General features: G+C 44.1%; 1 protein-coding gene across 3 annotated transcripts; it reads right to left on the reverse strand.

Moving 5' to 3' along the window:
* Positions 1–390: 390 nt before the first annotated feature.
* Positions 391–11,501, reverse strand: brpf3a (bromodomain and PHD finger containing, 3a). Of its 3 annotated transcripts, none has more exons than XM_088308159.1 (13): positions 11,145–11,499; positions 8,313–9,808; positions 7,746–7,902; positions 6,874–7,005; positions 6,670–6,798; positions 5,925–6,237; positions 5,552–5,839; positions 4,980–5,477; positions 4,263–4,323; positions 4,109–4,197; positions 3,451–3,548; positions 3,208–3,362; positions 391–2,272 (listed from the first exon to the last, which is right to left on the reverse strand). In XM_088308159.1, the coding sequence occupies exons 2-13, from the start codon at positions 9,785–9,787 to the stop codon at positions 2,086–2,088; spliced, it is 3,582 nt and encodes a 1,193-aa protein (XP_088164285.1). In that variant the 5' UTR covers positions 9,788–9,808; positions 11,145–11,499; the 3' UTR covers positions 391–2,085. The 3 variants fall into 3 exon arrangements, 2 of the variants coding, with proteins under 2 accessions (XP_088164285.1, XP_088164284.1); XM_088308158.1 differs by having other exon boundaries at positions 4,971–5,477; positions 11,145–11,498; XR_015845745.1 differs by lacking the exons at positions 391–2,272; positions 3,208–3,362; positions 3,451–3,548 and having other exon boundaries at positions 4,153–4,197; positions 4,975–5,477; positions 11,145–11,501.
* Between the last annotated feature and the right edge of the window lie 1,023 nt (positions 11,502–12,524).

Raw genomic sequence — 12,524 nt, forward strand, 5'->3', positions numbered from 1 at the left:
AAACTGCTCTTGATTCGGAGAGTCCAGCATGTATGTTTGTATTGCACGGAAGTTTGTATCTCTTAATCCCCACCAAAATTCCAACAAAAGTAAAATGTATTGTATCGGATAAAATAAAAAAATATATTAATAATGGATGCCTGGCTGTTGCCACTCATGCAGAGGACGTGGCCATATTTCTCATTCAAAGTAGCCGTTTTTCAAGTCGTCACTCATTTTTAATTCCTCCAAAATGATTAGATAAAATAGAAAATAACTAATTTTAGTGTATTTATCAAATAATATATAAACTGAACTTGTTAGTGAAAAATGGGACAACTTGGATCTTGTCATCCTTTAAGCGACATACTATGGTCTTCCTCTTCGATGGGAAAAGAAAACAAGGCAGTATTCGGTTGATTCAAACAGTTTTTATTGTTGTGTGAGAAAATATGGCCTTTCACAGAAGAGACCTGCCAGGGTAATGAATACCTTAGTTCAGCTCAGTTCTTGTGCCATGTGACTTTTTTTGTTTGTTTTGTTTTTTAAACAATCTTTCTGACATGTCATTGTTACAAAGAGCTACTAAGCATCGTACACACAAAAAAGTCTTCCCATATATGACTGTCTTTGCTTTAAAATAACACTCTCAACTGCTGTGTTTTTTCTCTTATTTATAAATTAAAATTCTAAAATCGCATTCCTTTTAAATTACTTCCCGTTAGCTGTTATAAACAAACATTTACATATGTACAAAACTATACACATGCACCTTTTACTACGCTTGGTAATCATAATCGCACTATATGTGCCAGACGCAAACACCGGAGCCAGTTTGTGCTTTTCAAGTCGATTAAGAAGTTGCTCGACCGCAGTAGTCTTTGTATGAGCTTAGTAGGTACTCCACATACACTTTCACAATATGGAAAAACGCAAGTACAGACTACAAGTCCCACGTGCTGTATATCTCATCATGGCTGGACTATAATATACTATGTTCTGCAAAAAAAATCAAATATTATACAGCGGAACCTCCCAAATGAGCTTTTTCTTTTCCTTTTCTATGATGTCACCACAGAAAACTGACACCAGTGAGGCAAAGAGGAAAAGTGTGACTAAAACCACTGGATGGATGCTGCTCAGTATATGAACAATACAATTACACATTTTATGAAGTGAATTCGGGTCTCATTTCATGCTTGACTTTTTCAAACTTCTCAGTTAAACACTCTCTGTGGTGTCAAAATTATTTTGACTTTATAGTGACTTTAAATATCAATTAAATACACAGATCAATTTTACCAAGAAAATGTCTCCAGTTGCCAATGCTAATAATTTTGTTTAAAAGAAAAAAAATTGTCATGTGACTTTTTAAAAAATTTTTTACAAAAGAATTTTCTTCAGACGAGAGTTCCTAAAAGAAATCTAACTTAAAAACAAAAGACTTGGTCCTTTGATTACGATCCCCCAGCGCCCATTTATGTTTTGACTTAAATCTTAGAAGTCTAAAATTTGTTTTATTTTTTCTACTTCTACCGATCATCTTACTTTTGACTCTCCATTAGATGTCGGTCATGCCTTTAAAAAAGGTGAGTAGTTGTGTTCTATTTTAGTTTTATTTTGCTACATAATGCATACAGTGGCTCATGTCCCTTAGGCAAGGTACTCAAAACATTACCTGTACAGTTGGCAAAGATTTTATGAGAGCAACAGACTTCACCGTATTTCCTATAAGGAAAATTTGATTTGAAATTGGAACACCTTTGAAGTCAACCACGGCAGCTTATTTTAGGAGGTTCCACTGTATTATCTTTTGTCTACTATTTATAATGGCGTGTATAAGTCCAGCCACGAAGCAAGTGTTAAGTTAGACTTTCACAAAATACAATCTAAATACACGTTTCCCTTTTCAGAATTCAGTATTTACAAAACTTGCAGAACTTTGGCTAAAATGTCAAAAATAAAAATCATTTGATTTCAACTCAAAGCGACGAGTTGTTGTGTCAAACGCCCTTCCACTTCTGAGCCACTACATACCCTTCATTGTAAGAGCACCCAGGGAAGTTCCCGTTTTGTTTGAAGTTCAACGTCAAAAAATAAGAAAATTCATATAAAGTTGGATGTGGGTGCGAAGTTAAGGTTTCCTCTGATGCGGTTCAAGTGCATCATGGCCCGGTCATATGCCGTGTGCACCGACTTGCGAACGCTTGGCTTCTTGCCTTCCATCAGGCGAAGTTTGTCCACCGTGTCATCCATTCCCATGGGCAGCAGTTTATCCCGAGGGAGCCACTGCCTGAAAATTAAGGGGGACCTATTATGGACAAGTGACTTTAATTACACTTATACACCAAGTCAGTACTCTGGAGTGCCTGCATGTGACATTTTGTGATTCCGCCCTCCCTCAGTGTGCTTTAAACTTGTTTAATCACACCCCAGTTGGGGTTTACTGTAAAACTATCTACACAATAAGAAGAATTACACACATTGTATAGTAAAATACGAGACAATTCATTTTAAAAACATAGCCATTCGCCAATGCTAATGGTAAAGTCAATGTAAAACCCTATTGACATGCAGATGAGAAATTAGCATCGGCTTCCGAGAGTGCGTTTATTCCTATTCCTATTTTATTTTTTTTGTATATTCTTCTTTTACGATGTTACTAATTTATTTTCTGGTCTTTGTTTTTACCAACACACATTTCCATATGATATGTGGCACAAAATATGATACCCAAAGTCCCAGGTTAGCCCCGTAAATCCCAAAACTCGTGAAAATAGAAACAGAACAACCAAGTACGGTTTTAATGTGTGCAAAAAATGCAATGCAACAAATTTTTGGATGCAGCAGAATGAAAATGCAAGAGAACTTAAATTTCACATATTTACAAGGTCAATTTATACATGACAAAAAATAATAAAATGCTCAATGTGCAGGGATGAATAGGCATGAGGGTATGATGGTAGAGGTGAGTTAGTTCAATTTTGTTGGTTGAAATTGAACTTTCAAATCAATGACTAAACATTTTAATTACTTGCAATTTCAGTATCAATCAAATAATCATGACTATTATTTTTTTTTTTATAATCTCCCACTCCAACGCACCCCTGCTCAGATTCCAATTTTTGCTGATAAATCATTTCCTGTATTCATGTGATCTTTAACCTATACAGCTCAATAATGGTGTCGGAAACCCAACAATTTGGGTCGGGCCATTCCGGATCTTACCAGGTCCTTTTGGTGTCAAAGAAGAGCACCAGGAAGAGCTTTTGTCCAGCCTCTGTCCGCCTCCACTCGCCCAGCTTGAGGACCTCCACAGGAGGCACTGGGATGGGGATGCCGTTGTGGAGAAGCCCTTCCTGGGGCATGTCGGGGTCAACAATCTGCCACAGGGAGGAGGATTTATGAACAATCGCTCTTTCAGCGTTTTGGCGGAAGCGAGGCCCTCGCGCATTGTTGGTTCTTTCTCACCATGGCCGGGTATGATGGATAGCCTCTGCATTTGGCCCACACCAGATCTAGAGGGGCCAACTCTGTCTCACTGTCTGGACAAAGAAGTGTAGGTTTGCCTGTGGACAACATACGGCAACAAGAACAATTGATATGGATGAGAAAGCTTGATCATTAATCAGTGATTCTCAACGTGTGTGAACGCGGGCTCACTCCAGTGGGATGAGGTTACAGTGGCTTAATTATATATATCCCCCCCAAAACAATCATTTTCAAACTGAGTGTGACAAGTCGCTGTTATGGTTTGTTTACTTTGATAGAATTATTTATTTTTATTAATTTATTAACATGCCAAGAAAATTTTTTGTCTGTCAAGCATTTGTCAAGATGCCTTAAAAAACGGGTGAGTAGTTTCACTTTACTTTTATTAAATTGTGGTTAACTGTCCTTTTCTATTTGTATATTGTGATCGTTCAAATTGACTGTACTGTACACTCACTATATGGGACAATGGTGTCAAATTTGACATTTGAAGGGGATATGAGCCAATGATTTGATTTTCCCAGAAATGGTCAAGAAACCTAATTTTGGAAAAAACGTTCATAAGTGAAGTTGAAAGTTCAAAAGTCGACATTGTCACATTGACGTGTATGTAGCCTAAGGCTGTCGTCCCACAAACCCGATTCAGCGATGTCTCTGTTGTCATTGATGGGATCCTTGGCCAGAGCGGGTTTTCCTCGGCTACGTTTGGGAGGCGACGCCGCGCAGCTGCAGAGAGAATTCATTAATTCCTAGTCAACGTTCAGCAGCTAAGGTCAGTGCGCTCCGCTCACTTGAGTTTGTGGTCTTCGTCGTGTTCCTCGAAGGCGTGTTTCCCGTTCGTTAGGTCTAAACCTGAAAACAAAATAAAATTTGCTAACTGCTCCAAATGTAAATGTCAAATCATTGAAAATTATTCAACATAGCATTGCCAGTTTGTCACATATACAGTACCCGCTTGTGATTGGGGCTGATTTAGATGAAAGTTTGAGGCCTAATTCACTCAAAATGGCACACCAGACATTTGCTCAAGCTCTGACCTTGTGGAGGTGAGTCATCAGAATTTGCTGTCGTCATGTTTTGCCCACACGCAATGAAGAAAATTCTTCACCATCTGAGGTCTATATAGCAAAATGGCAAACTTCCTGGCTTGAGGGGCTGAAATTTCTAAACATTTAGGACGGTTTTGCGTTTCCGAGCCAAACTTTGCCACCCACAACAATGATGCTAACTCACATTGTTTGCTAGTGAGTGCCGTCTATCTGTCTAGCGTATGTCATTCAAATTTGGTAGTAATCACATAAAATTTCTAGGAATGTCTTTGAAGGACCCGTGGAAATGACCCTCTTGAATCTTTTTATTTTGTAGGTCTACTTATGAAACACATACAACCAAAATGCAACGTTGGTGAGTTATACTTGTTTTGGAGGCTGAATTAAAAACAAAAAAAAAACATTTCCCTGTTTCAGGGATCCACAAAACACAAACAAGTAGTTGCTCACCTGCCTCACCAGAGTCTTTGTTTTCCGCCTCGCTGTCTGAGCTGTGGCCTCGAGACCTCAGGTGGCGTGAAGAAGGCGAGGGAGGAGTGGGTGGTAAGACGGTGATGTTGGCGCAGACGCCTTCTAAGCCGTCACTCGGATCCTCCGTCGCTTTGCCATTGTGCTGCGGTGGAGATTTCTTTTTGCCGACTCTCGCGCCATTTTTGGCCTTCTTGAACAGGACGGATGTGCGCCGGCCGACGCCCACTGCGGGCCTAGCCGGGGGTGTTCCCAGCGGCGTGCCCTCGTGCACGGCCACTGTTCGGGAAGACGGCGTTTCGCCTACTTCGGCCTCGTCCTCGCCCTGGCTTTTGCTGCCACTTCGTGACGATCTTTGCCGCTTGTAGGAGCGCCCGGGCGATCGCCGCCCGCCCGTTACAATGCCCAGTATGGGCGGTTCCAGTGGAGCATCGCCTGGCAGCGGCGACGATGCCGGACACGGGGGTTCTAACACGGGAGGGGAGTCATCTGTATGAGAAAAACATGCATCATGAACCACAATGGTCACATGTAAGATCTCCATCTTTAAGAAGCTTTGTTACCTGCGGCCACAACTCCATTATCCAGAAACTTCCTTTTTGCCTTCTTCTTTTCCTTTGTGACATCCTCCTCTTCCACTTCATCCTTGGTGTTAAGCGTGTGCGTGTTAAGCTGATGCTGGTTCACTTTCTGCCTCAGCGTGTTGATTTCTCGCCGCAGTAGTCGAATCCGTTTGGTTCGTCCGCCGCTGGTCCGCATGGACGTCACCACATCCAATTTGTCCAGCAAGGCCTTGATCTGCTCATCCGTGCTCAAGTGAAGCCTGTTGTCGGGATCCAAGAGGGAGTCGACTGGTTGAGAGGGAGAACAAAAACGTGAGTGTGGATTTGCGGGGTGTTCGCTGAGGCAAATTAAACTTCCTAAATTGTGCCTCACCGTCATCCCAGGTGCACTGCTGAAAGCCGTGCTTGTTTGGGGACTCGGGCAGGTGCATGCCGGTGCTCGGGTCTAGGCCAATGCTCTGCGATTGCCTGTGGGCGTGGCGCAGGACGGCCCCGCCCACCTCGTGCAGCTGCAAGGCCGTTTTGTGGAAGAGGGTGTCCTTGGAGTTGTATTTGAGGCAGTTGGAGATCATGAGCTCAAAGTCCGCTTCCAGGTCTGCAACGGAGCAGTAAGCGTGGCCCTCCAGCTTGGCCCGCATGGTGGACAGGTCCATGGGCTGGGATACGAACTCCAGGTAGTCTGGGACCTCGTGAATGATTTGAATGACAACGTGAGCCACGACCAATCATTAGGAAAGTTTTAAAACTGGCATTGACAAAAGTTCCCGTATATCTTAATTTGGGGTGGGAGTTAAGAATGTAGAAGTTCTCAGTCCATTATCGATACTCGTAATTGACCTGATTCCTTATCAACTGTCAGGCCAGCTAATAAAAAAAAAAAAAAAAAGTTTTAGCAGATTTTAATTACTTTTCTTTAGCTTTAAATGTTTCTAAAATAATAACACCAATCTTTTTCACCCGATTCCAGCTCAGGTGGAAATCAAGTGATTGTCCCCGATTTACGATCATAAAATCGGATCGGGACATCTCTCGTTACAACCATGACGGCAGTGTGTGAATGGCTGCAAAATTACAGGTAACCGAACAAATGCTTTAAACTCTTCCCCACGTGCACCAACCTCTGCTAGATTGACGGGCTGAGAAAAGATTTTGGCCGTGTCCTTCTCCTGCAGCTGCTCTAAGGTGGTCCTTAGGAGCACCAGCGCCGGTGTCAGCTTCAGCTCCGTGGCAGCCTGCTGAATTTTCATCTGAAAAGGAAATGCCAGGGTTTGAATGCTCGGGCTTTGGTGAGAACCCCCACTGAAATCAAAGCCATGACCCACTTGTTCCCTCTTTAGGCGCTCTCTCTTGCGAATGAGTTCCACCAGAAGTCTGGCTCTTTCCAGGTCTTGCCTTAACTTCTGCCAGTAACGCAGCTCCTCTCGGGCAGCACACAGCTTCTCATCTGGCTCCTTCTGAACACACAAGAAAACGCTAATATTAAACACGTGTCAAACAGATCAATGTTTCCGAACATCGATGAGAGCCAAAGCACATATTTGTCCTTAGAACGGTACACGGTCTCAAGGTACAGCATGTACAAAATGAATAGTGTTCCCTCGCTATTCACAAGGGAGAGAGACCAGGCCCTCATGCAAATATCAAAAAATCGGTGAGAAATTAATGCCGCCCTTACAATTCACAATTGCCTATGCATGCCACAAGATGCAAGCAATGCATTCCATCGGTCTATATGAAGCTCTTCAACATAGTTCCTATGATGCTATACCACAAGATGATGGCAAATCACTACTTTTGTCTAAATGAAGCTCTCAATGCACATCAATTCAGTCTCATGACACCAAGATGCCAAAGCAATATTAAGCCTAAAATAACAAATTGGGGATTTTTTTCCAGCAAATAACGAAAGGTAGGTTCCAAAATAAATCCGCAAAGTCAAGACTATGCAGTGCAACACTGTGTATATACTGACATAGTTTCAATCTCATTTCAATTTACTTACAAATTGACCGTAGTTGAACGCAATGCTATTACTATGTTGTATTACTAACATTATTTGCCATAAATAATAATTTTCAGACCTCTTAAGTGAACCTCTATAATGTCTAATGGCACACCTGATGATCTTTGACAGTATCAATGACTGAGAATCACTGGGTCAGATAATTCCTTAATTTTTTTTACCGTTCCTCACCTGTTCGGCCGTCCGGTGGGCCTGCATGTGAGAGTGAAGTCGACGTATTAGGGGCATCCCGTTCCGCGACTGTCGCTTGAGTAACCAGTAATTGTGAAGTCTCTGCATGAACTGATTCTTCCGCTGGACTTCCACTCCTGTGCAGATCTTGTTCAGCCTGTAGAGAGGACACATTTATTCCCACGAGTACTCATCATGCCAAAAGCTATTAGGTAAGCGCAGCTACTGTAGATCTAATTTAGCAAAATGGGGGCGTGGTCTATTTGCTTGGCGTTGCACAGATCCACACAGTGTATTTTGGCGGCTTGATGATGAAGTTCTAGCTTTATTGCCGCTGGTATTCACTGTCGATAAATTAGCAAGGAGGGGTGTCGCGCATGCGACATGAATTTGCAGTCTGGATGTGACGGATTTAATATCTCCTGTTGTAGAGGGAGTCCCAGAGTTTTCATTAACACAATAGGAAACAATTCATATACAGTAGTATGTTTCATTTCAATCAGCTGTAACAGGCTGCCTCCTCCCTTTCACTGAGAATGGAAAATGGTTGCAAGGTGATAATCTCACCTGTGAGAGGGAATTTGAGGCACAAGCAGGACAGGCACATTGGAACGACGCGTGGACCCTTTCGTGCTCTTCTTCTTTTGACCCTTGGATGCCTTCTTTGCCGGTGGAGTGGGGGAGCTCTGAGTGTACGACCGCTGCCCTCGGTTTCCTCTGCCTCCCACCAGTCTCCCTTCCACCGACTCATCTCCGGACCCGTCCCGCCGAGACCCCACTGGGGAGTGGTGCTCGCAGAAGGCAGTCTTCTTCACGGAGAAGGTGGTGCCGTTGACGCCCGTCTCCCGGACAGGGTCTATCTTCATGTAGAGTCCGGCTTTCTGGGCGCAGGTGACGTGAAAGGCGCGGTAGCAGTTGGCTTTGTGGCACTGGATGGACGCGCCCCGCCCTTTCTGCTTGCACAGGTAGCAGGTGAGCTTCCAACGGGCAGGGGGGATGTTCTTCACTCCCTCCACAGGCTCCAGGAAGACAGTGTTGGCGAAGCACACCTCCGGGATCCATATGGCACACACTACGTGGGCCCAGCGTCCGTCGCTGGTCTGCTTGAAGGCACCTCCTCGGTTGGGACACAGCACGCAATCTACAGGGCGGGAGGGTGACTGCAGGCAGCAGCGGCACAGCCACTGACCCTCTGGTACGTACGGCACGCCGTAGCACTCTTGATGCACGGCCAGGTTGCAGATGTCGCAGAAGAGGATGACGTTGCTGTTCAGGCACTCGTCGTCCAGGCACACGCAGCAGAAGGCGTCCTCGTCCACGGCACACTGGGACAACGCCTGGCTGCGGGACTCCAAGATGGACTCCCTCTCCAGGCGGTCGATCAGCAGCTCGAAAGTGTCGGCGGAGACGGACGCGTGGCCATCGGATACTCGCTTCTGGTTCACCATCTCCAGCCAGGCTAGGTCTTCCTCGTCCATGTCGTATTCGGCCACTCTGTCCAGCTCCTCGCCGGACTGTTCGATGAAGCGGTAGTAGGCGGATGGCAGAGGAGAGGCTTCCGGTGGGCAAACGGAGCCGAGTGTGCGGAAGGTGGGCTCCGGGAGTGGAGTCTGGAGCTGGAGGAAATTGGTAGATGCCGTTTGCTGCTGGGAGCTGGATCGTTTGTTTTGCTGCGATGCATTTTTGCAATTCCTCCTCCCTTTGCTGTTTGAGGGTTTCCTCCTCTGAGTCTGCACACTGTTCTCCTTGTTGCTATTGCACTCCACAATGTCCTGGGCCATCATCTCGTCCTCTGTGATCACTGGCAGAGGATCGGTGATGTTGATCCGGTGCAGCCTGCCATCCAGGTCCACCTCCACGATCTTCTGTGCCTGGGCGTATGTCAGCGTCTCCCTAGAAGGAGAGAGCTGCAGTCTGTAGGGCGAGGGCGAACGTAACTGGCCCGCCGAGCCCCTGCCCCTGCCTCGCCCTCTGCCTCGGCCGCGACCCATGTTGAGTCCACTTACAGCTGTCTTACATTCCCACCTTCTCACCTTCCGCATGGGGGGGCTTAAACCAGCAAACTTAAACACAAGCAAAAGAAAATATATAGTGCTGTGACTAACAATTGTGAGAGCGTAAAATTCTAGCTATATTAAAGGGGACATCTTATGGTAAAATAACTTCTGAATGTCTTGTAAACAAGTGCCTGCTTTCATTTTCTTTACAGAACATCACATGTTCTATACACTTTGGGGTGTGTTACTTTAAGTAGATGCAGCAAGCATGCCTGTTCAATCACCAAGCGCTATCCCTAGTTGTCATGGTAACAAAATCCAGACTCTCTATTGGCCCAGCAGCAAATGAGGCAGGATGAGAGCTGGCCCACTTACTTGGGGCCCTCTCAAAACAGGATAATTTCCACAAGACATGAAATGGTGTGTGTAAGTGTGCTGTAATTTGTGATTGTTGAGGTATTTTGACAAAAAACGTGAGAAAATACATCTTTAAAAGGAGCATCTATCACGATCATTTGCATGAGGGGTGTAATAAAAATACAATGTGACTGTAATGCATGTTGCAACTGCAGATTTAACCAACAGTTTGCTTAACTCATGACTAAATACGCAATCCAATTTAGGTGGTCAAATGCTGATTGAGCTGTGAAAGGAGATACTTAACAATATGTTTATTACTGTGGTATAACCGCACTGTATAATGCTTGTGGCTGTTTCTTATAGTATGCCACTTGTTTCGCTAAATACGCTAATTATACTAGCCTGATAAGGTCGAGTTATAAGCGGTTAAACGCATAAATTATTTTAAAAGGCAGACTTGTTGATGGAACTTTTATTTGGCGGCTGTTGAGCTATACAAGTGTACCTAATGTTTTGGCCGACGTGAGTTCGCCGACTGTAAGCAGACGCCCCGTCTCTGTCCCCATTGGTCCAATCGGGAGCCAATAAAGCTGTCACGCACATCTAAGTCCAATCAAAATTCGGTAAAAAAAATTTTTTGGGCTTGTTGCTGTGTATAGTTCGGTTGAGGAGCGCTAAATACCAACCCGAGTAGCTCAACGTCCGTCAGCCATTTTGAGCTTACAACAGCACAGAGGCAACAAGCGACACAATTATATTATGCCAAGAGCAGCAGAAAATACATAATATGCACCGTACTGACATGCGACATTTAAATGTATGCATACATTAGACGACACGTCATGGCTATAGTCGCCTTTTATAGCGTTAGTCCGTTTGCATTCATACATGGCAAATAAAATTAAAAAAGCAAGGATATCTATGATAGCGTTTCTCTGTCGGACAGGGCACTAAACACATAGATATACAGACACGACTCGTACAACAAAATGGCAAATTCCCGAATTAGGTTCCAAACGCCATACGTGTCTGCCTTACTTACCGTGAAAAGTGGTCCTCGGCAGTGCGAGTGACAAACAGGAGGGAGGGTGGGGAAGAAAAAAGGACCTCGCTAAATGTCAGCTCAGGCTTGAACCACAGCGGCGGACATGCTAGCTGTTAGCCTAGCTAGCCGGTCATTACAGGAGCGACGCGGCGTCATCTTCGTTTCAACCGCTCTGGTCACGACGAAGCACCCAAACCCGGCCGCTCACATGGCCGTAATTTAACCCTTCCACTGTTGCCTGTCCACGGACATACGGTCGCGTAACCGCAAAGATATCAAATTAATGTACCTTGGATATGGCTAAATATTCGGTCAAGATGGCACAAAAAATACGCCCCATGGACGCTGTGAGCCAATCCGAGACCGCCGCTTCGTTTCGCGGGCAACGCGCACCCATTCGTGATTGGTTGGTTTGGCAAAGCGAGTTCACCGTACTCGGTCGGGAAATAAGTAATGTGAAAAAGCGATGATGAAAACAACGGCATGTGGATAGCGCGCTTTCCGGCCGTGTCCTCCTCGCGGTCATGCTTAAGCTACAGTGCAGTGAACACTGGCAATTCTCGTGGTTTGCCACTAACTCCGACGGAATATTAATTTTGCGTCGAAGGAGTCCCATTTGAAAACGTTTATTATTGCTTATATCAATAGTTTAAAGCGTACACACCAAACGATGGTCCCAAAACACTTTAACACACATGTTCCAACAGTTCCCTTTTAAGATAAATGTATTACAGATTATTTCATAAAAGGAAGAAAACGCTGCTAAAGTGTAAAGACGATGGGGTGAAGGCAACTGCTGCCCAATCCAAACTTTCCTACAGCCATTTAATTAAGTTTTTGACACAGTGATCCATTATTATTATCGCTATGCCTTATTAGTTTAGTTTGTTTTGTGATCATGCTTGGAACTCGATCGCCCAAAATTCTCACTTTGAACACTCTTATCACAAATAGAATGAATTTGGAATGAATGGTAATGCCATTAATCAGTTCCAGCCCCGCATCACTAAGATCAAAAACATTTTTTAAGGAAAACTCAAGTTAAAAAAATTCATTGCCTCCATCCGTTTTTATCATGATGCTGCCATTTTGACATTATACGACCTGCTGCCAATTGAAATGACGTCAACGTGTCATCTGCGAACACCACGACTCACCTATTTTATGAGTTTGGTTATATTACAAGCCCCCCACAATTTATAAAATTGTACTTTATAAACACATCCATTAAACAACCTATTTGAAGTAGAATGCAAAGATTTAAAGTTTGATTTAATGCTTCCATGCCTATAGGCAATGTGCTTCTTCTAGTGTATGTGCCTTAGAGACCAGGAGGTAGTATAATACAAATGTACATATTACACAAAGAACTTTTTT

Source organism: Idiotropiscis lumnitzeri, chromosome 11 (assembly GCF_059441095.1).
Source record: "Idiotropiscis lumnitzeri isolate Australia: NSW breed Sydney's pygmy pipehorse chromosome 11, RoL_Ilum_1.0, whole genome shotgun sequence".
NCBI lineage: Eukaryota > Metazoa > Chordata > Actinopteri > Syngnathiformes > Syngnathidae > Idiotropiscis > Idiotropiscis lumnitzeri.

Excerpts from the sequence above, each read along its gene's own strand:
- brpf3a (XM_088308158.1), bottom strand. The coding sequence starts at position 9,787 with ATGCGGAAGGTGAGAAGGTGGGAATGTAAGACAGCTGTAAGTGGACTC. Across the intron at positions 3,549-4,108 it reads CAGAGACATCGCTGAATCGG|GCAAACCTACACTTCTTTGT; the intron begins GTTTGTGGGACG and ends TGTTGTCCACAG. Across the intron at positions 2,273-3,207 it reads TTTGACACCAAAAGGACCTG|GCAGTGGCTCCCTCGGGATA; the intron begins GTAAGATCCGGA and ends CTTAATTTTCAG.